Genomic DNA, 23,867 nt, shown 5'->3' with positions numbered 1-23,867 from the left:
ATTTATTGAATATTTTGAGATTCCAGAGGAAGAGACGTACATTGACCATCCATACTTCCTAAAATCAACTGATAAATATAAATCTGTCAAAATTAAATCTACAATCTCTTGGGATTTGGACAAGTCTATAAAGCTATAAAATTGGAAAATTTTTTAGAGTGGAACTGTTATGGATTTCAACAGAATATCAGTTATCAAGATTCTGCTGCAGAAATACAAGATAATTCACTACTGTTTGCAGGAAACATGTTTAAAACCTGCTGAGGATTCGCCATAAGGAATTTTGCTGTTGTTCATAAGGATAGAATTGGAGATGGTCCTATCGCAGTGGAGTAGCTATCAAACTGGGCAATCACACTCCTTTCTATCTCCTCAAGCTTAATACTGCTCTGGAAGCAGTAGCAATTCTCCTCTTTATGAGATTTCTATTTAGAGTATACAGTGATACCCTGAGGTTACGCGGTAGGTGGGACCAACGAAAAGCACATAAGTCGAATTCGCGTAACTCAGGGTGTAATTTTGCATGCAATTGGGACCAAAGGTTTACAAAAACACCTATATTTTTTAAGAAATATACAGTAATCATAATTGTAGTTTTTCGTACATAAAAAAAAAGTTATTTCGATGTTTATGGTTTCATAAAATCTAATAGATTCATCTGACGGCATAATGTCTTTTTCTTGTCACGCAAAATTTCTTCATAGCAAGCCAGTGATTTTTTTATTCCTTGCCTTGTGGCTACAATTCATTCCTCGTTAGAATCTATGTCTTCCAAAATCTGTAAACCTTTCTTAATTAAGCTGAGACCTTCTGTTAATTATGCAATTGTCATGTGCTTTTCTGGTAAAACTGGATCTGAGGTTTCAGTCTCTTCAGTAGTGCTTTGCTTACACATCTCTATGAGCTCGTCGATTGTAAGCTCCTTGTTATGCGAGTCTAACAGCTCGCTGACATCTTCACTGCCGACTTCTAAATCTAATTGCCTGGCAAGGTTGACAACTTCTTCTACTGCCTCAGTAACTTGATCAGTTTCTGGCAACATTTCCGTTTCGCATTTAAAAAAGGATGGACAAAGTTTTTTCCAGACACCATTCAAGGTTTTTTGGGAAATTTCACCCCAAGAATCTCCGTTAATCCTTACAGCATCTAAAACATTAAACTGTTTCCAAAACTCTTTAACAGACAGTTGCTCATTTTGCCTCACAGCTTCATTCACACTTGCAAACGAATGCCGTGTGTAGTACGGTTTGAATATTTTGATAACTCCTTGGTCCATCAGTTGAAGTAAGCTGGTTGTATTTGGAGGCAAGAAAACAACTTTTACACGTGGATCAAAATCAATTAAAGTTGCAGGAGGGTGACCAGGTGCATTATCAATAATGAGCATAACTTTAAACTCGATTTTTTTAAACTGGCAATAATGTTCAACTTCAAGTATGAAGTGGTGACCAAAGCAGTCTTCAAAAATAGAAGCTGTCACCCAAGCTTTAGAATTTGACTTCCAAATCACTGGCAAGCCAGATTTAGATTTTTTTTTTCAGAGCTCTTGGATTTTCGGAGCGATAAATTAAGAGAGGTTTTAATTTGCAATCACCAGCTGCATTTCCACCAAGCATTACTGTCAACCAGTCTTTGGAAGCCTTAAAGCCAGGAAACGTTTTTTCTTCACGTGCGATGAAAGTTCTCTTAGGCATCTTTTTCCAGAACAAGCCAGTCTTGTCTACATTAAATATGGTTTGACTGCTATAGCTACCTTTCTCAGTGATAGCTTTAAGTGTCTCAGGAAAAGTAGAATAAGCCTCTTTATCAGCGCTTGCCGCCTCTCCACTCTCTGCGATGCTGTGCCAGTTACAGCGATTTTTAAATCGGTTGAACCAACCATTACTGGCCACGAAATTTTCTTCTTTGACCGCTTCTCCAGCGTCTACTTTTAGCCTCTCAAAAATCAGCTTGGCTTGGCTACATATCATCATTTGATCAATTGGGCAATTTTTTACTCTCACTTGATTATCACACCATAATTTAAGCATCGTTTCCATCTCACCAATAATCCCATGACGTGTACGAATTATGCGTGAATTCAATGATTGGGCATTTTTCACAGCAGCGAGAATTCTTTCTTTATCTTTCATGATTGTTCTTACTGTGGATTCCTGTAGATCGAACTTCTTTGATAGCTCACAAATTTTCATTCCGCCTTCAAAATCCTTAATAATGTTGAGTTTTGTCAATATGTTTTGTCAATGCCAAAGTCAATGTTTTTCTTTTCTTGCTAGCTATAGAAGAATCAGACTTGCTTCTTTTGGATGATATTATTATTTTTTATGTGATTTTGTAGACTATAAAAATCATATATGAATGGAGACCGTGCGAAACACGTCAGTGCTTGTTCACAGCATGTGCGACACTGGCGAATGCGGCTGTCGCGGAAAGATATGACTAGTGGTGAGGCGTGACGGGAATACGTACATATAAGAAACCATGTAACTCTGGATTCGTGTAAGTCGGGGTATTACTGTATTCCTTATATTTACCACTGGGTTATGAGTTAAATGAGATTGAAAACTTGATAATCTTATATTGCAAAGACCTCAGCCCATACTTCTCACGGGTGATTTTAATGGACACAACATTCTGTGGAGTAGTGCTGACACAAATTGATGAGGTATCATTGAGCAAATGCTCAGCAATCGTGACCTATCTATGCTATCCTCTTTCATATGCCTACCTATTCATTTTCTTCAGTTGAGCTTACAATCTGCTCCCATGCCATTTTTACACTGCTCATGTGAGATGTTGAAGAAAACATATACAGTATGGAAGGGAACAATTTCCTGTTATTTGCACTGTGACTTCACAGAAACCATATTTTCTTACACAGATGATCACATGGGAAAAAAAAGCTGACTGGAGTACTTTTTTCCAGTCAGCAGTCAATCAAATGCCTATCAATGAAGCAGTCAAGGTATGTAACAGATTCTGTTGTCCAGGCAGCAACAGTTGCAATTCTATAAACTTCATCTCAGTTTCCACTCTATCCAAAGCCATGTGGAACTCAGAGTGCCAAATAGTCAAAAAAAAAAAAAAAAAAAAAAAGATCAAGACAGAAAATGGATTCTATTTTGTAGATACCCTACCACATCAAATCTGATGGCTTTTAAATATGCTTTGGCCAAAGTACATTATGTGAGACATTAGAATCAAAACAACCTTGGATCCAATTTATATCACTGATTAATCAAACAATCAGTGCAGAAATTGTATGACATAAAATCCAGAAAATGAAAGGTAGATATAAAACACACCATGGAGTATAATGAATGTGTTTGACTGTTTAGGCTTATGTGCTGGTTTACTCATTGTTAGATTTAATAAAAAGAATACAGTACATATAAGTAATTAAACACAAGTTTAATTGATCCTGTATCTTATCTCAATCACTGAGACATCATCATCAGGGAAACAATGTTAAAATTGAAAAAACACACAAAAATGCACAAAACGATAAGCAGAAATTATTAAACTGAAAGCCTCAAGTCCTGTGAGGGGTGTCTTCTCTGGGCACTGTTGGGCAGGAGGCCTATGAATTAAAATTTACCAAATCTTTGGAAGTTTAAGATAACCACATTTATTAAGATTTGGGTGATTTTTTTTAAAATTTACTGCTGATTCTAAAAAAGTCTTTCAAATTTGTATTTGTCGTGGTGAAGCATAGTAGTTTTCTTCCACTTGATTATGTGTAGGATATCCAAGGTATGGTCAGCTACACATGACTGACCATAGTTATGGCTATAGATGTGTTTATTTTGTTTTTCTAGGCAGGCAGATCTTCCAGTTTGACCATAATATAATTTGCAAGTACAAGAAACCTTGTAAACACCTGGATCAGACAGAGGACGGAGAGAATCCTTAGGCGAATTCTGGCTATTTTTTTCTGAATTACTCCACATATAAGGAACACAGATTGCATTACTATAGTCTGCATGTAGAAAGGATTGTGAGAAATGAGAGGACAATTACTTGTTGATCTTTTGGCATTGTAACCATTGAATAATATCTGGCAAATAAAGGGTAGTTGAACTGTAAGGAAAGCCTAGGTAGAACAGAGATTGGAGGCTCTGTTGATAACACCATATTGTTGCGTGTATGTGTGAGGGAGGATGATGCTGGGAAAGTTTGTGTATCTACCTGTGTGGTTGGGCTTTTTTGTAAACTGAGAAAGAAACGATGCCATTGAGAAGATGTGTTATTACAGTACCCAGAAAAGGCAGGCTATTATTATTATTTTTTTTTTTTTTCTATAGTGAACTAGATTCTTGGATGCTGCTATTGAGAGGAAGGAGTCTAATGTGTGTGAGCCATGTGACCCAATAGAGAAAACACATTTTTAGTCTTAGCCAGATAGAAAGTTTAATAACGGCAGTATCAAGAGCATGTTTTACAAAATGTTCCATATAGTTATTGGCTAGAGGGAGGAGAGAGGGAGTCCATTGCTGTACCCTTAGTCTGTTTATAACTTGACATATATGAATGTACAACATCATAATTAATTATCAACATAAATTGGATTTGACTTATGTATATTTTTATTAGTATAAAATTTTTGCTCTAGTGTTAAGGGCATCTTCAGTATGACTTTCAAATTAAACAACAGGAACAGAATAAAGCAGTATATTCAGCAATGAAATGCTTGAACTGCACATACATGATGTAGAGCTTCATGAACTAATTATATTAAGGTTCTAGTAAAAATAACTTGAATAAGATTTCATGAAAAGAAATAAATTAAATTTTTATATTTATTTATTTATAAGTTAATTCTGGAATTTGTGAAGAAGAACTATTATCCATAAGAGGATAATTTAAGTCCATCATTTCTGTTTAGATTCGGCCAGTGTAGCAAGGTCTCACATCTTTCATTGTATAAATGTTCCAAGAGATATTACAGAGGCAGATGACTTTTATGGAGAGCCTTAATTTTCTTCCAAAGGATCTGGTGTTTGGATAGCATGCTCTACAGGTCCCGATTTCTCTGGCACATGGAACTTAATATAATCCAAATGCTCATCAAGATGCAGAGCTGCAGATCTGCCCGTTTGTCAAAATAAAATATGATAATCCACACTAACAAGGAATTTGATACATTCCAGGGTGGGCTAAAGGTAGAAGTTTACAGGATTGAAGGTCCCCTGTAGGCCAACAGATCTAAGTAGTTTGGCTATACCTTCTGAGATGCCTTAACATGCAGAATGGTGACAAGATGAACCACCTCAGTATCATTATTACATTGAGAGGCAGATGACAAGGAAACTATAATTATTATCTTGTTGACATATGATTCAATAAACGCATTAGTAAGAAGGTGGACTCGATATGATTTATTTCTTGTGAGAGCAGCAATTCAGTGGAGCAAAGAGAGGTGCTTAATGTACTACAGTCTTAATGGTGCCAGATTTTTAACAATTATGATGGTGTGAAAGAGGATGAATGTAAAATACAGTATGTGGGTTCTTTATGAATACTGAGAAATGAAGGCTACCATCTGGTTGATGAAGTAATATGAGATCTAAAAAGGAAACCTGATTGTTCTCTTCTAACTCAAGAGTGAAGTGGATATGATGGTGCAAAGTCTTCATCTTATTGACAAAATCTTGTATGTCTGTATGGAGGCCCATGCCAAACTAAGAAAACATCATCAACATAGCTGTATCATAACAATGGCTTAGGAGGGATGCTATTTAGTATCCAATGTTCAAATCTGCCACAGGATGTAATGGAATATAAACAAATAGGAGGCTGACGAATGGCAGTTTTTACATAATCTGTCGATCTATATCCTTCATAACACCCTACGATCGTGTTTGGTAATTGCAGTTAGTTGTCCACTGCAGGTAGCACTTGCATTTAACTCCCTGTGCTTCCATCTAAATATGGTATTACTGAGTGTTGACTTGGGATGGCTCAATTTGCCAAATAGATAGGTCTGCAACAGGCCTATCAAAGAATATTTTTCTGAAGCGAAGGATATTTTTCTCTGGGAAGATAGGTCTTATAAAAATCTAGCAAAGACATATGATTAAATTTTTCTTTGAGATGAATATCTAATTGCAAGTCTATACATTCCATTTGAAAATTTGAAGGTAATGTATTCGTATAAGTTGACTGAAAATGGAATTGCAAATATACAAAAATATTGATAACTTTTTCTGAAATCTTGAAACCGCTCAAATTCGTGTATCAAAACAGAAAGAAAGACAGCATATTTTTCGCATCAAATAATAATGTTAAAAGTTTAGGATCTTATGGGTCTGCATTACTAACAGTCCAGGGCCACCCACAGGCCATGGGTTGGAAACCCCCCATTGTAGAACAAAAGCAGATAGCTAAAACATGATCTGTCCCCCATGTTAACCATTATAACTAGTTATGAATCCTAGTTCTCACCATCATCCCTAACACCTTAATAACTCCATACACAGATGGGCCTACAATTTTTAGCCCCAGTCTTAATCCATCCCCCATCCATTTGTGAAGTCAAAAACAGTTTTGCCCACTTTCCACTCCTTGTGGACTTGGTCTGTTGCAAAACTTATGGTAAACAGGTGCACAAAGTGTGCCTTTCATTCCCCGGAGCATTCTTTTAAGATGCACAGTGATGTATAGTCAGGTCCTACAGCCATATCAACATTGAGTTTTTCTAAATTCCTCATATATTTTCTGCTCACTCATTGTCAATCTCTTCTTTATACTCTGTACACTGAAACTTTTCATGCTGTTGCTTTCATGAGGATGAAATAAACTGCTCATTGAATACCTCAACTATATCCTCTGCATCAGTTACTGATATACCATTGTCATCGACTAACATCATCCTCTCTTTATCATTCTTTCTTCTACTTGACACATATCAAAAGAAACCAGAATTTTTCTTGGCTTGATTGGCTAATTTCTGCTCAATCTGCATGTTTGCTGTCTTTACCAACTGGGTCACTTTTCTGGCTTGTTCTTTGTACTCTTCATGCAACCAATTATTACCACATTAATCTTGTGTTGCCTCCATAGTAACTTCATCCAGATGCCATCCACTCTGCTCCTACCTTATCTAACCTTTTCACCTTTAGAATACACTAACACATTGCTGCTATTAAAAAGCTCTTTTTCAATGTCCAAGCATACGTCTCTCTCCTTTCTATTTACTCTTCTTTCTATGCTGTAGCTCCCAGATGTTTCCTAAGTGTTCCATATATATCCTTTCTTTACAGAAGTAATTCTCATATAACTGGCTTCAACCCAGTTGATCACCTCATAGTCACTTGGGGGGCAGATTAGATGCTCCATTCACAATCACATTCTCTGATGATACGATCAGATCTGAGACTGTCAATCACTGTGAGGCCTCCATTACATATTGCCTAAGATCGTTGTCCCTTAAGAATACAAGAAATTCATTCTCCTTATTCCCTGATGTGCTCTTTCTTCATTCCAATCAATATTTCCATAATTAAAATCATCCATAATAATCACACTTCTCTTGCTCACTATGCTAAGTTGCGTATACATTTCTTTGTCTCCATCCTCAAGATTCCCTGGCCTCTAGCAACACCAACTAAATATCTCATCCCACCAATTTCCACCTTATACTACTACAAAATCTACCCACTGTTCCCCCCCCCCCCACACACACACACACATTCTTATCTTAGCCTTGTGTGGACAGAGATTCTCTGGCCTCTAGCAACACCAACTAAATATCTCATCCCACCAACTTCCACCTTACATTATATCATCATAACACTAAATACGGGTATAGACCATATTGGTCTGTTCCGGTCTCATTATCCATCCTTTTTTGAGGTCTACCCTACCTTCTCTTTTCAATTGGCTTATATTTCAGTATTTGTTAAGGATGTCGGGTGTTGGCCATTCGGTTTACATGTTCAGTCCATTTTTGTTTATAATTGTTTAGTTTTTCTTCTATTGATTTTGCATGTTGCATGTTTTTAGTTCTTTTAAAATGTCTTCATTCCTTTTTTGATCTAATAATGTGTATTTTGCAGTTCTTCTCATAAATCTCATATCACTTGTTTTTATTCTTTGTTTATATTGTTTGTTTATTGCCCAAATTTCACTGCTGTATAATAATGTGGGCACTGCTAAAGTATTGTATATTTTCAAGTGTGTTTCTTTTTGTACTATATTTGGGTTGAGTGTTCTATTTATCAGGCCTATAATCTGTAAAAATTTTGAAGTTTTTAATTTTATGTTGTATTGGATGTGAAATATCATATGAAGTAGAAAAAGATATTTCACATCCAAGATAACTGAAAGATCTGTTCTATTATTTTATTATTAATAACTATTTTGCTTCTAACTGGAGTTTGTCCACAAAATGCCATTGTTTTAGTTTTATCAATGGAAATTTTCATCCCAAACTGTTCTACTATAATGTTTAAATTATATATTGCTCTTTGTAAATTGTCTTCCTTATCTGATATTATTACCTGATCATCTGCAAATAATAGCATATTTATTTTGTTATTCAGGGAAATTTCCATACCTTGATTGTTTAAGGTGTTCCACTGTATTAATATTTCATTAATATAAATATTGAAAAGTGTTGGAGACAGAAGGCATCCCTATCTTGGTTTAGAGATTTCTTGGTTTATAGATTATAGATTTTATAGATCTCCTTGGTTTACAGATTGTTTTTCAGACAACATTTCATTTATTTTTATTTTTATTTCATTATTTTTATATATATATGACTACTACTATTAACTCGGGGTTGGGATATGTTCATTTTTAATATTAACTGACTTAAAACCCGAGAATTATAACACAATGACATTTATTTGAAAAAACGCAACATGTTTCGTCGAGATTGACTTCATCAGGCGTTAAGAACATAGAAAGATATTAAAAGACACTGAAAATAACATTGAGACACTCTAAAACTATACAATTATAAAGTCATAATATTCGACTGTGAATTACAGTTATTATGAACTTGAGCTATAGTCCGTGTTAAAGTTCTCTCTCCTGTATTAGCCAACATTTTTTTCGAGGATTTTGAACAAAAAGCAATCTCCTCTTTTAGTTTAAAACCAAGAATTGGGCTTAGATATGTGGATGATATTTTCCTCATATGGGAGCATGGTATTGAGAATCTTCACAGGTTTCTCAACCACTTAAACAACCTCCATCAGGATATAAAATTGACAATGGAGATTGAAGAAAATAGTTCCATTTGTTTCCTAGATGTTAAACTCACCAAGACGCCTGAATCAATAAAAGTCTCTATATTTAGAAAGCCAACACACACGGACAGATATTTGCATGCGTCCTCACATCACCATCCAGTGCAAAAGTTGGGTATTATATCAACTCTTGCGAATCGTGCAAGATCTGTACTGTCAAATGAAGAAGAACTAAAAAAAGAACTACAACATCTTAAATGGACCTTTAAAAACAATGGCTACTCTTTAAAAAGTATTAACAACCAATTATCCCACCGTCAACATAGCAATGTAGAGACACAGGACGACTCCAAAGGTCATATTGTCTTGCCATATATCAGCACACTATCCAAAAAGCTGAGTAGAATCCTAAGGAAGTTTAACATACAAACGTGCTTCTCGACTCTGCCAAAAATAAGATCACGTTTCAACAACTATAAACAATCTCAAAACCTTCTACAATTCCCAGGTGTATACAAGGTCACATGTGAGTGCAGAAAGCCTTACTATGGGCAAATGGAGAAATCTATCCTACTGCGTCTCGAGGAGCACCAGAGAGACATTGCTTATAAGAGAACCAGAGCAACTGCTCTGTTGGGCCATGTCCTGTTTTCAATAAAAACGAACAACGAAAGCCGCCTACATGAGATAAATTGGACATCAACTTCAAACCTACACATTTGCCATGATGAGATGGAACGCTGCATTGTGGAGTCAAAAGAAATCACCTTAGACCTGCTTCATATGAACAATAATCTCAGCTATAATTTGCCTGACTCTTTCAGCTCTACTATCAGATACTGAAGATCGCGTGGTTCCACACACGCACAAATGTACAACAATAGAACTTTAACACGGACTATAGCTCAAGTTCATAATAACTGTAATTCACAGTCGAATATTATGACTTTATAATTGTATAGTTTCAGAGTGTCTCAATGTTATTTTCAGTGTCTTTTAATATCTTTCTATGTTCTTAACGCCTGATGAAGTCAATCTCGACGAAACATGTTGCGTTTTCAAATAAATCTCATTTTGTTATAATTCTCGGGTTTTAAGTCAGTTAATATTAAAAATGAACATACATACATACATATATATATATATATATATATATATATATTCAATATTGCATGTAGTAAAATATTAGGTATATTTATTCTCTGTAATACATCAAAGAGTATATATCTTTTTACTTTGTCAAATGCTTTTTCGTAATCTATAAACAAAAGATGCGTTTCCAAATTAAATTCTCTTCTTTTTTCTATAAGTAGTTTTAAACAGAAAACTGCATCCATTGTAGAGCGTCCTTTTCTAAATCCATTTGACATTCTGATAATCATTTTGATATCACTTGTAAAATAGCCGAAAGGCTATTTTACCAGTGAATATGTTAATAGAAAGGGGGATGGTAAATCCCTTTATGTTTTTATAGCCTGGAACGAAATTCGGATCGAAATCCATAGAGTTTCATGTCGAGCTGGCTGATAGTTTTTTCGACATGAAACTCTATGGATTTCGATCCGAATTTCGTTCCAGGCTATAAAAACATGGTAGTACAACACCAGGGAATCTCCATGCAAAGGTGGAGCAAGCTCCATCACTAACTTTAATATTCTCTCATAATGTAAAACCCAGCTTCTAAGAGATGTGTATATATTGTTTTACATTATGAGAAGAGGTCACTACCCAGACCGGTTTCAACCTTTTTTTTTTTGAGGTCTGATCAGTGAGTAGGTAGACCTAGAATATCAAGGTTTTAAGTGAACACGAACTTACATACCTCTACTGTCGAATTGCCGAAGTGGTGTACTCCTATATTTATTGTTAATTACTAATTTAATAAGCCGAAAGGCTATTTTACCGGTGAATATGTTAATAGAAAGGGGGATGGTAAATCCCTTTATGTTTTTATAGCCGGGTACGAAACTCGGATCTAAATCCATTGAAATCCATAGTTTCATGCCGAAAAAACTATCGGCGAGCCCAAGTTTAAAATGATCACTTGGGTAGTACAATACCAGGGCAACTCCATGCAAAGGTGGAGCAAGCTCCGTCACTAACTTTAATATTCTATCATAATGTAAAACCCAGCTCCTAAGAGATGTATATATATATTGTTTTACATTATGAGAAGAGGTCACTACCCAGACGGGTTTCAACCTTTTTTGAGGTCTGATCAGTGAGTAGGTAGACCTGGAATATCAAGGTTTTAAGTGAACACGAACTTACATACCTCTACTATCGAATTGCCGAAGTGGTGTACTCCTATATTTATTGTTAATTACTAATTTAATAAGCTGAAAGGCTATTTTACCGGCGAATATGTTAATAGCTATTAACATATTAACATATTCGGCAGTTATTATATAGAATATATATATATACAGAATATTAAAATATTCTATTAACATATTCGCCATTAAAATAGCCTTTCGGCTTATTAAATTAGTAATTAACAATAAATATAGGAGTACACCACTTCGGCAACTCGATAGTAGAGGTATGTAAGTTCGTGTTCACTTAACACCTTGATATTCCAGGTCTACCTACTCACTGATGAGACCTCAAAAAAGGTTGAAACTGGTCTGGGTAGTGACCTCTTCTCATAATGTAAAACAATAAAACAATATATACACATCTCTTAGAAGCTGGGTTTTACATTATGAGAGAATATTAAAGTTAGTGACGGATCTTGCTCCACCTTTGCATGGAGTTGCCCTGGTGTTGTACTACATTTTACACTAAGGCTCGCCGATAGTTTTTTCGGCATGAAACTCTATGGATTTTGATCCGAGTTTCGTATTCAGCTATAAAAACATAAAGAGATTTACCCTCCCCCCTTTCTATTAATATATTCGCCGGTAAAATAGCCTTTCGGCTTATTAAATTAGTAATTAACAATAAATATAGGAGTACACCACTTCGACAATTCGATAGTAGAGGTATGTAAGTTCGTGTTCATGTAAAAACCTTGATATTCCAGGTCTACCTACTCACTGATCAGACCTCAAAAAAAGGTTGAAACCAGTCTGGGTAGTGACCTCTTCTCATAATGTAAAACAATATATATACATCTCTTAGCAGCTGGGTTTTACATTATGAGAGAATATTAAAGTTAGTGACGGATCTTGCTCCACCTTTGCATGGAGTTGCCCTGGTGTTGTACTACTCAAGTGATCATTTTACACTTGGGCTCGGCGATAGTTTTTTCATCATGAAACCCTATGGATTTCTATCCGAGTTTCGTACCCGGCTATAAAAACATAAAGGGATTTACCATCCCCCTTTCTATTCTGATAATATTTTTTCACTGTATATTTTTAGTTTTTCATTTAAATATGCTGCTATATATTTTGTAGCATGTATTCAATAAACTAATACCTCTGTAGTTACCAGGTTTTGTTTTATCCCCTTTTTTTAAATATAGGTATTACTATGCTTGTATTCCATTCTATTGGTATTTGTATATATTTTATTTAAAAATTTTAGTAATGTTTGGTGAAATTTTTTTCCAGCAAATTTATACAGTTCGGAGTTTATTCCATCTTCTCCTGCTGATTTGCCATTTTTTATTTTATTTAGGTTGTCCTTTAATTCTTTCATTGTTATCATATCATTTAAGGAATTTTGTAAGTTTCTGGTGTAATTATGTTTGATGCCAGTATTATTCATCCAAAGATCTGTAAAGTAATCCAAGAATTCTTTTACATCTATTTCACAATTTATATTTGCAGTTTCTTTTATATCTGTATTCACGTGTTTTAGTATTTTGTATGCACTGGGTCTTATTTTGTATGTGTCATTTTCTAGATTATGATGCATATTTTTCCCAGCTTTCTCTGTGTCTCTTTCTGGTTTCTCTTTTGGCTATTGCTCGTCTTTTTTTTATATTCAATTTCATCTTCTTGTTTTTTGCTACTTAACCATCTTTTAAAAGCCAGCTTTTTATTTTCAATTATTGTTTTTATTTCATTGTCCCATATATGTAATTTTTTATTTTTATGATATTTTTTGTGTGTTCTTAGACTTTCATATGCTGCTGATGCGATAATTTCTTTTATATTATTCCATTCTTTCTCAATGTCTTAATTTTCTTGTATTTTTCTTGTATTTGTATTATTATACTACTACAAAAACCACTGCCCCTGTTCCCCCCCCCTCTTATCTTAGCCTTGTGTCGACAGAGATTCCCTGGCCTCTAGCAACACCAACTAAATATCTCATCCCACCAACTTCCGCCTTACATTATACTACTACAAAAACCACTGCCACTGTTTTCCCCTCCCCCTCTTATCTTAGCCTTGTGTGGACAGATATTCCATGGCAACACCAACTAAATATCTCATTCCACCTTACGTTATACTACTACAAAAAACCACCGCCACTGTTTCCCCCCCTCTTATCTTATCTTAGTGTGGACATAATTCTCCCATTATCATCAGTAGCATTCTCCTTTCTTGTCCTTCCAGTCCACACAGAAATATAATATCCTTCCATTTCTATTCTTGTTAGGATATCTTTCTCATCCAACAATGTTTATCTTATTCCAACTATTTTTGGGTGAATAAGCCTGTCTAGAAAACAGTTTAATTTCCCTTATTTTTGATACTCCTGGCATTTGTGAAATAAGCACTGCAATTCATTTCTTGGTTTATACTATCTATGCCAACCCTCATCTGTGACTTCTTCACACCTTCCCCTTTACCCTTTGTCCCATATATCTCCCAAGCCTCACCTACTCCCATTACATCCCAATGAGGCTGATCATACATACATGCATTCATTAATGCTTCTGGAATCTGCTCTCCTTATGTGGTGCATCCATGACCTCTTTGGCTCCCTCATTTCCTTGGCCTACTTGCATTTCTTCTCTCACATTCTCATCTCTATTCATAGTCACTTCAGTTTTACATAGTGTACTCTCTCCCTCTTATTTATTACCTCTGACTTCCTCTAAGCTCTTGCACACATTATTACTCATTACACTTCCTTCTAGCAACAGTCTCTCTAGTTATTATTATTACTATTATGACTCCAAAGACTCATCGAGGGAGGGCACCTACTCTACAACTCTCTGTCTCTACCACTCAAATCCACCAACTACAATGAACTGCAACTACACCAATGCCATCTACTGCCTACCACCACTAGTATTTTCACAGACAATCACAAATATCCATGCCCACAGCGGGATTCGAACCCGCAGCCTTTTGACTGGAGAGTGGATATGATAACACTCAGCCAACCAGGCTGGCAGTTGATTCACACCAAATTCATTTAAAGGTAATTCATCTCTTTTTGCAATTCATCTCGATTTATATGCAGATGTGACGTTTTCCTCACAGATCTGCTAGCATATACCATTCACAATTTTTGCTCTCCATCTCAGCTCATTATTGTCATAGCTGGGATTCTTCCTACCACATTAATGTCCTTCATTCTTCTCAATAATCTCGTGATATCCATTCTCACATTCTCCCCATATTCAACCAAATCATTCAATACTACCGCTACCAACACTAACTTCTCATGTCCAGAGCATGAATCACCTTGTTCATTACCGGCCTAGTTGGGCAAGTGGTTAGTGTATCCAATCTCCAGCCAAGAGGTTGCAGGTTTGAATCTCAGCTCATTATTGTCATAGCTGGGATTCTTCCTACCACATTAATGTCCTTCATTCTTCTCAATAATCTCGTGATATCCATTCTCACATTCTCCCCATATTCAACCAAATCATTCAATACTACCGCTACCAACACTAACTTCTCATGTCCAGAGCATGAATCACCTTGTTCATTACCGGCCTAGTTGGGCAAGTGGTTAGTGTATCCAATCTCCAGCCAAGAGGTTGCAGGTTTGAATCCTGCCAAGTCATGGATGTTTGTGATTTCCCTACTAACCAATTACCATATGTGCCATTGTAATCTGTGTTCTGGCACAGTATGACCTTTGATGTCTTTGTGCCATACAAAATCAAATCAAAATCAAAAACCTTTTTCATCCTCTCTAATGGAAAACAGATCATGTGCACTCTCTCATACTCCATACCTCTTATAATAGAATATCTGTACAGCGCTAATCTTGAATCACTGAATTTTATCTTATCATCATATCGTCACCCAGCTGCTATCATTGTCTTCAATTTCATACCAACATGCACACATCCCCATCTTTTTCCTACCACATTTTTTAACTTATATTTCACAAAATGTAATTTTAAATGGTGGTGGGTTGGGTGACACTGAATCAGTAAATGGTAGCTGCCATAATTGATAAAAGAAAAATGTAAATGGACAAAGCATTTTATTTTTAAAATATTTGTGGTTTTCTTAATTCAAGTGTGCCCTGAATAGTCAGTTTTTCTTTTATCTTCTTTTGATACTACAGATCAGAAATCATTCAATTATTATTAGGCTTCTCTTTCTTTCTGTAATATTTGTGACATTGCATTTTTTCCTTATTTCCCTAAATTATTCTGTGTTTCCAAGAATTAAGTTCTTGTTTTATAATTGATTTTTTTTTCCTTGAAACACATTTTGCATATTAGAAATGGTTTAATTTTAAGATATTAATTCTTCCATCTTTTCTTGCTAGTGGTTGTTTTGAATTTAAACTTTATTTTTGCTGATAGAATTTTATGATTGCAATCCTCATTTGTTTTCTTTGAAGTTTTTTCCATTTTATCTGCAGTATTTGTGAGTGTTTCTATGAAAAAAAAACATAGTGCAGGTCACCATTACTGATGTCTTACAAAATTTGACGAATCTTTCACCTCTTGTTTCTTTCATCAGTCTCAAATTTCCCCATTACTTCCTCCATATCTTCAAAATATATTTACATTAGTCTCACGTTGCTATCAACATGTCTTTTATATTAGTATTATCTATTTCTGTTTGTTGATTTGAGAGAATTCCTAATAATAATCATCTCAGTGAGAGCAATTCAGTGCACAAACCTGTAATTTTTTTTTTTTTTTTTAGCAAAATTAATCTTGATGATATCAGGACAATATCTGTTATTGAATTAAAATTTTTTTTTTTTTACTGATTATAGTTTGTTTTCTCCATCTTTCCTGTACTCCATCTTTTCTTCCTAAGTAAAATATTCTTGCATTTTAGATGTTAATTTATCCCATCTCTTTCCAGTTAATTTTTGAGATACCTAATGTACCATTATATTTAAATTTTTAAATTATAACAATTAAATTTTCTTAAATTTTCTCATTTTAAATAAGAATCTGTCATTAATTGTGATATATTTGCAGTTAGCTAATGAAGCTAAAAGTTCTTTCGATATGTAGCCAGCAAAAGAAAGAATGATTATGGAAGGATGACATTGATTGGAGGAAATGGTATAAAGACAGCTTTTGCAGAATGTGTGGTGGAGATACTTAATGAGCAGTTCATAAAGATCTTTCAATCTTGTGAATGTGACTTCATGGAGAGATTAAGAGCAGTTGATGATGGGGAGGAGAGACTGACTGTAAGTGAGCAAGAGGTGTTTGGGGAGTTGAGTAAACTAGATGTAAATAAGGCTGTGGGACTTGATAATATATCACCGCGTATTCTGAAGAAATGTGCCAGAGTGTTGACACCTGCCTTGACATATTTTTTTAATACGAGTCTTGCACTTGGTCAAGTCCCTAAAGAGTGGAAGGAGGGCAAGATTGTGCCACTTCATAAAGGAGGTGATCGAACTCAAGCATCAAACTATAGCCCTATCTGTGTGTCAGGTGTTGTGGTTAAGTTGTTGGAGAAGCTTGTGAGAACTAGGATCCAGAGTTGGGTTGACAACAATGGTATAATCTTTGATGGACAGCATGGATTTGCTAAAGGGAGGTCGTGTTTTAGTAATCTACTTACTTATTACAATAAAGTGACTGCTTCCTTGGACAGAGGAGAAGGATACATAGTAATATACTTGGATTTTGCAAAAGCTTTTGATAGAGTACCTCATGATAAGTTGACAGTCAAACTAGAGCAGATGGGGTTGGATATTAGATTAGTGCATTGGATTGGAGACTGGCTATCTGATAGGTATCAACAAGTTGTGTATGGGGGTGCAATATCCAGGAAAAGGAAAGTCACTAGTGGAGTGCCTCAGGGATCTGTTTTAGGGCCATTACTATTTAACTTGTATATTAATGATATTGGCGAAGATTTGGATGGAGATATTCAGTTGTTTGCAGATGATGCAAAGTTGTGACGAACCATAAAGAGTAGTGAAGATGTTTTGGCCTTGCAAGAAGACTTGAATAAATTGAGTGATTGGGCAAGCAAATGGGGATGCGAGTTCAATGTTGCAAAATGTAAGGTTTTAAAATTTGGAAAACAAAGATGGGATGCAGAATTTATGCTTGGTGAGAATATATTGTTGGAAGTAGAGGAAATAAGAGATCTGGGAGTGATAGTGGATAAGGATCTAAAATTTAGGGGACACATCGCCAAAATTGTGAAGACAATACAAAGACTTCTGGGAATGATGAGGAAGACACTGACGTGTAGAAGTAGGGAGATTCTTGTTCCATTGTATAAGGCTTTGATTAGGCCACACATGGACTATTGTGCCCAGATTTGGTCACCTGGTTTTCAGAAGGATGAAGAGATGTTGGAAAGGGTGCAAAGGCGACTGACTAAGGTAGTTTCTGACCTCTGGAATGTCGAGTATGAGGAAAGATTGAAAAGATGTAATTTGCAGAGTCTAGTGGAGAGAAGGAAGAGGGGAGATATGATAGAGACCTACAAGTTGGTAAGGGGTTGTTATAGGATCAATGGTGGAGAAGTTCTACAGAGAATAGTGGGAGATCAGGGGAGAACCAGAGGTCATACCTGGAAACTGTATAAAGAGGGTGTGAGTAGGGGAGTGAGAGGCAGGTTTTTTTCGTGCAGAGTTGTGAATGATTGGAATGCCTTGCCTGAGAGTGTGGTGTCTGCAAGGAGTTTGAATGTGTTTAAGACCCGGTATGATGAGATGTGTGTGAGATAAAAGGACCTCCTAGATGAGTCTTTGACTCCATGAGGTCTTGTTTTAATAATAATAATAATAATAATTTGCAGTACTTGTTGCTGACCACTTCTCATCACTCTCTCTCTCTTAATTGGTCACTTGGGGAAATATCTCAGCTGTTCCTAACATGTAACATTTAATGCATCTTGTGATACTTTGATTTTGCTCATAGTAACTGTTAGCAAACAGATAATTTGCCATTCCTCTGTGCAGAGCCCATTAAGGATAAAGCTAGAACCTTAGGGGGAAAAGGCAGATCCCTACTTCAGAAAAGAAAAAAAAAAAGGAAAAGACCACTCTCAGCCCTCACATACACTAATAGCATTTGGAGGAGGGGAATTAAAAGAAGGATAGGAACAGGTATGTGGTAACATATAACCATTATATTACATTAAGTAATATCAAGTCCAGGATTGGGTATCTTGGGATCAGTCCCCCCTCCCCGCCACTCCCTAGATTGAGTCCTTGAAGTTATTATTATTAATGCCAGATCTCTAGGTTGTAAATTAAATAAATGAAAGTTTATTACTAAGCCTAAACCTAGCCTTTACAAAGCTTGGCTGCCTTCCATATAGTATCATATTACTATCAGGTCATTTCAAAAGTAATGTTGTTTTTTTATATTGTGCTTGTTCAGTCATGTCTCAACTTGTCTAACCATGAATTTTTAAAGCTTTATAAGCTGTTAAGCTGAGGTTTCTTCATTCTAAGGAATTCCATCTTGCAAGAACATCATACCTAAGTTATTGTTTAAATAACCCTTTATTACTCTGGAAGTCACTCGAGCCAATTAGACACATCATACTTTATGAGTTCAAAAACAGTACCAGAAGTTTTGACAAGGGGACTTTTGCTGGAAAGACTCCCCTCACTCTGGGCACCCTATCTCTCTCAATAATGGTGTGCTGAAAGCCACTGTTACAAGAAATGCCAATGCAACTGTTGACAATTTAGCAAAAGATCTTAATTCATCATTATTGACGACCATCCATCGCCATTTTCAAGAACTTTGAATAGTGTCTAAGCTCAGCAAGTGGATTCCTCATGAACTGACAAATAACAATTGAAGAGAATGAAGAACAGTGCATTAACATCTGCATTGCTCTTCATTCTCAAGAGGTTTAATCTCCATTTTTGAGTTGTGTAGTCATTGGTGATGATAAGTGGATACTTTACAAGAATGTTAAGCACTGAAGGCAGTGGGCTCACAGGGGAATGGGCTTAACCTCAGCCAAAACAAGACTTTCACCCTCAGAAGGTTTTGTTAAGCGTTTTTGGTGGGATATGGCTGGTATCATACACTTTGAACTCTTGCCATAAAACCAAACAATCACAGCTGAAGTATACTGTGAACAACTCGATTGATTGAATGAAAAATTGAAAAAAAAAGAGATTTCTCTGGTCAATCAAAAGGGTGTTGTTTTTCACCATGATAACACTAAGATTGAAGAACTCAGCTGGGGAAAAGCTTTCACATCCTCCGTATTCTCCTGATCTTGTGCCTTCAGGTTACCACTTATTTTGAAGTTTGCAACATTTCATTAATGAAAAACAATACAATACATTAGAGGCACTGAAATTGAGCCTATGTGACTTCTTTGCCTCTAAACTTCCTGAATTCTATAGAAATGACATTATGAAGCTTTCACAATGTTGGAAGAGCATTATTGATTCAAATGGAGAATATATACTTGATTAAATTAGCAAGTGATTTATCTTTTATATCCTTTCAAAACTTAATGCTAAAAACGACATTACTTTTGGGATGACTTGATATGTGTTCATTATTGATTTTTGGTCTCAACCATGGTTAATACATTAACCTATAATTTGATGTCTATAGCTTTTTCTGTCATGGAGCTTCCTTTATGTAAAATAACTGAAATAACTTCCTTGTACTCTTTATCTCCTTGGGATTCAGTCAGTAATAACACCTAGTTAGAAGCAGTGCTAGTTCTCTTGCACCTTCTTGTAATGCACAACCCAATATTCCACCTATTTCAATGGCGGCATTCATATTGATAGGTTTCTATCTTGAACATTCAGTTCTATCCTCCATTCTCACATGAGTCTTTTTTTTTCCCAGTTGTTTCACTACCGCTTCTTTTGCACTTTCTCATAACATATAGCTCAGTGTTCCATCTGTTCCCATGACTGTATTCACTATGATATGTTTTTAATATCCTGAACCCTTCCAGTTCATCTATCTCTATTCTCAAATCAGTCTTCACTTCAGTTAGTGCTTAATCTCTACCTGAATACATCCTTGCAAAGTGATCACTCATTAATTTACCTCTCTTCCTTCCTTCACATCTCTCCTTTCTTTATCTTCCGTTACACTTCTCTTGTCTTTTTCCTCACTTCTCTCATATTTTGTCTTTCATTCTTTCTCTTCCTGTGTGCACCTCTCCTTTCTTTCTTTTTACTGCTCCATCATTCTGCAGACAGTTCTTCATTAGGACTCATATTGTGTTATCATTTTTCCATTCCATTCTCCTGTTGTATTTCATTCACTCATCACTGCAACAGCATTCCTGTCTACATGCTTTCTGATAATCATAATTCTCAGTCAAAGAACAGAAGCAGGTAAATTTGGAGCTAATATTGATGTTAATCATTCTTAATATTATTATTATTATTATTATTATTATTATCTGAGACCTCCAGGGATTCAAGGATTCATCGATGGAGGCTGTAAATTACCCAACCCAGCTATCATATCTTCCCTTAAATTCATTTACACTAGATGCACTCACTACCCCTAAGGGCAAATTATTCCACTCACTCACTGCTCTCTCTGAGAAAAATCTAGCTCTTAACCTGAGAGCAACCTTAACTTCCATGGATGCCCCTGTATTCTCTCTCCGCCTTCCATATAACAAAATATTTCATAATTTGAAATGCTATAACATCACCCCTCTTTCTCCTGTTATCCAGAGTCTGTAATCAACACACTCGCAATCTGTCCTCATAATCTAAATCCCATAATCCGGATATAATCTTTGTAACTCTTCTTTGCACCCTTTCCACTTCTTTATCCTCTTAGAACCCAGGAGACCAAATCTGTGCACAGTAATCCAAGTGTGGTCTTATCAAAGCCTTATAAAGAGGCAAAATTACTTCCTTATCCTTATATGTCAAGGTTCGCTTCAACATAGCAATTATCCTCTGAGTTGTATTTGCAACTTTTGCTATGAGACCTTGAACTTTAAATTCTTATCCACCAATACACCAAGATCCCTTGCCTCATATGAAGAGAATGTAGAAAGAAATTAATGTTTTCTTTAACAAGATTGTTTAGCAAGCATATTAATACTGAACATGCAAGAATGTGGGGGGAAAAAAAAATAAAGCCATTGCTATAGCAAAGAAGTAGCATGTTACAGAACTAGTTTGTGTTTCTGGAATGGCATTTATATTTTTGAAGAAACTGATTGGAATTAGAATTCATTATTGGATTTATTTTAAAAGTAGAAACTAATAATGAAGTGGAAATAATAATAATAACAAAGCAACTTTTTATTTCAGAATTTTAATTCTGTATTTAACTTTTAATTAAAACTTTGTTGCTTGGGTTCCATTTTCCTCCCCAAACATTGAAACACTGGTGTGCCGTACCACTTTACATTGTCTCACATTTGATGATTATTGGATCATATATATGATTTTTAATTTTAATTTAATTTTTTTTTCACTTTAGAAAGTTTTATTCAACAAAAATGTTTTGCTCCCATTAATTAATTTGATATCCTTTTCTAGATGTGGCGTGGTGGCTTAGCTCGTCTTCAATACCAAAAGATGAAAGCAGCACTTGCTATTATTACCTACTATCGCAAATATAAAGTGAGATCATACATAAATCAGCTTGAAAAGCTCTTTAGGTATGTTTAGATTTTTTTCACTTGTGGGTGAGGTTATTCTTAAATATACAGATTTGGAACCCCAAAATTTAGAGGTTACATTTAAGATCTTTCAAACATGGTGATGTTAGTGATTTCGAAGATATTAGTAAAAGAAAGAATGAATGTTGAAGAATAATACTAAATAGATTGTATGCAGGTGGCAGATGCAGAAGAAACTGTGTATGTAACATGGAGTTCAATGCGACCTCTACACTGAATGAAGAAACACAGATATATAAAGAGGAGATACCAGAGTTGTTGAATAAACTGAATGAGAATTGGGCAGTAGGATCTGATGTGATATCAGCACTGATGCTGAAAATGTGTTCAACCAAACTAACTGTGCCTTTGACATGATTGTATACTTTGAGTTTCAGCATAGAGAAGATTACACAGTAGTGGAAAGAATGCAAGATAATTCCATTCCACAAGGGTGATGCAAAGACCGATATGTCTAACAATTGACCTATCTCTGGAGACTATTATCTCTAGAGTGGTGGTGAAGATTCTGGAAAAGTTGACAGAGAATATATACTTGCAATGAACAGCATGGAAAGGAAGGTCATATTTCAGTAACTTGCATTTTATAATGATGTTACAGTTGAGTTAGACAAGGAAATGGGCACATCAGTGATACTGTTGGACTATGCTGAGGCTTTTGGCAGGATACAGCATGGAAGGCTGTTGCATATGTTGAAAGATATGGAATTTATAAACTATTAACTTGAATAAGGAATAAGTGGATAGATGACTGGCAGTTATCAAAAAGTGCCATATGGGGGAGAGCCTGCAAGATTTAAGGTGATCAGCAGTATACCATAGGAATCAGTCCTTAGTCCATTGTTATTCAGTGTTTACATGAATGGGAAGAATTTGACAGGAAATATACAGCTCTTTGCTGATAATGTTAAGATAGGCAGGGTAATTTGGAATGCAACTGACATGGAGCATTTGCTCCATGTCAGTTGCATTAGTAAATGTAAAGTTATGCATTTTGGTATGATGAAGCTTTCACTGAAATAATATTGTGTACTTCAGTAACCAAGTAAACCTATTAGCTAGAGGGTGAATTTTGCAGTTTGTCCTCTGAATTACCTCTTCATATCTACCAGTACCTCCAAATCTATTTCATGGGGTCCACTTCAGTTATTGTTGTATGCAGCTTGTAATCTTTTTCATCTGAGAGTGCATAACTTTACACTTTTCCCATATTAACGTGGTCCCATTATAATTTGCTTGTACTGTCAGCCTTTTAAAATCTTTTTGCAAGTTCTCTACATCACAAACAACTCAATATATTTCTTTGTTTCATATCTTGTATCACGTATCTTGTAATCTTGTACAAATTAAATAGCAATGGTCTAAGTACAAAATCTTCTGGTATATTGCTAGTCACCTGCCTTCTTGATTCTGCTCCTCCATATCTCAGTTTTTGGTATATTTCCTTATTCAGTTTTCATTTAGCTTAAAACCAAATGGTCATCTCTTCCGAAGATTTGAAAAGAGAAGTATGACCACCAAAATAAAATTGAATATCATATTGAAAAGAAAAGTATTTAAGAAAGTTTTAAAATGAATCAAAGTTGATCAGGTTTCAGAGATGAACTATAGACCCAAACACACAAATATTATTCAATAAAAAATAAAACAATTTGAAAACAAGACCAACCTTGCCGATTCAGTGGCAAATCCTAATAAAAACATTGATTAATTCAATCAG

General features: G+C 35.4%; 1 protein-coding gene across 2 annotated transcripts in view; it reads left to right on the top strand.

Moving 5' to 3' along the window:
• LOC150105454 (unconventional myosin-Id-like) overlaps positions 1-23,867 on the top strand; it is a 435,962-nt gene that overhangs the window by 324,348 nt on the left and 87,747 nt on the right. For both annotated transcript variants that reach the window (XM_090394828.1, XM_090394829.1), the window contains one exon: positions 22,005-22,126. In XM_090394828.1, the coding sequence (XP_090250954.1) occupies positions 22,005-22,126 (122 nt within the window). The remainder of the gene's footprint in view (positions 1-22,004; positions 22,127-23,867) is intronic.

Source organism: Typopeltis vanoorti, chromosome 6 (assembly GCF_054136105.1).
Source record: "Typopeltis vanoorti isolate ZY-2024b chromosome 6, IOZ_Tvanoo_1.0, whole genome shotgun sequence".
In the NCBI taxonomy this organism is placed as follows: domain Eukaryota; kingdom Metazoa; phylum Arthropoda; class Arachnida; order Uropygi; family Thelyphonidae; genus Typopeltis; species Typopeltis vanoorti.
This window is presented reverse-complemented; position numbering and strand designations above follow the sequence as displayed.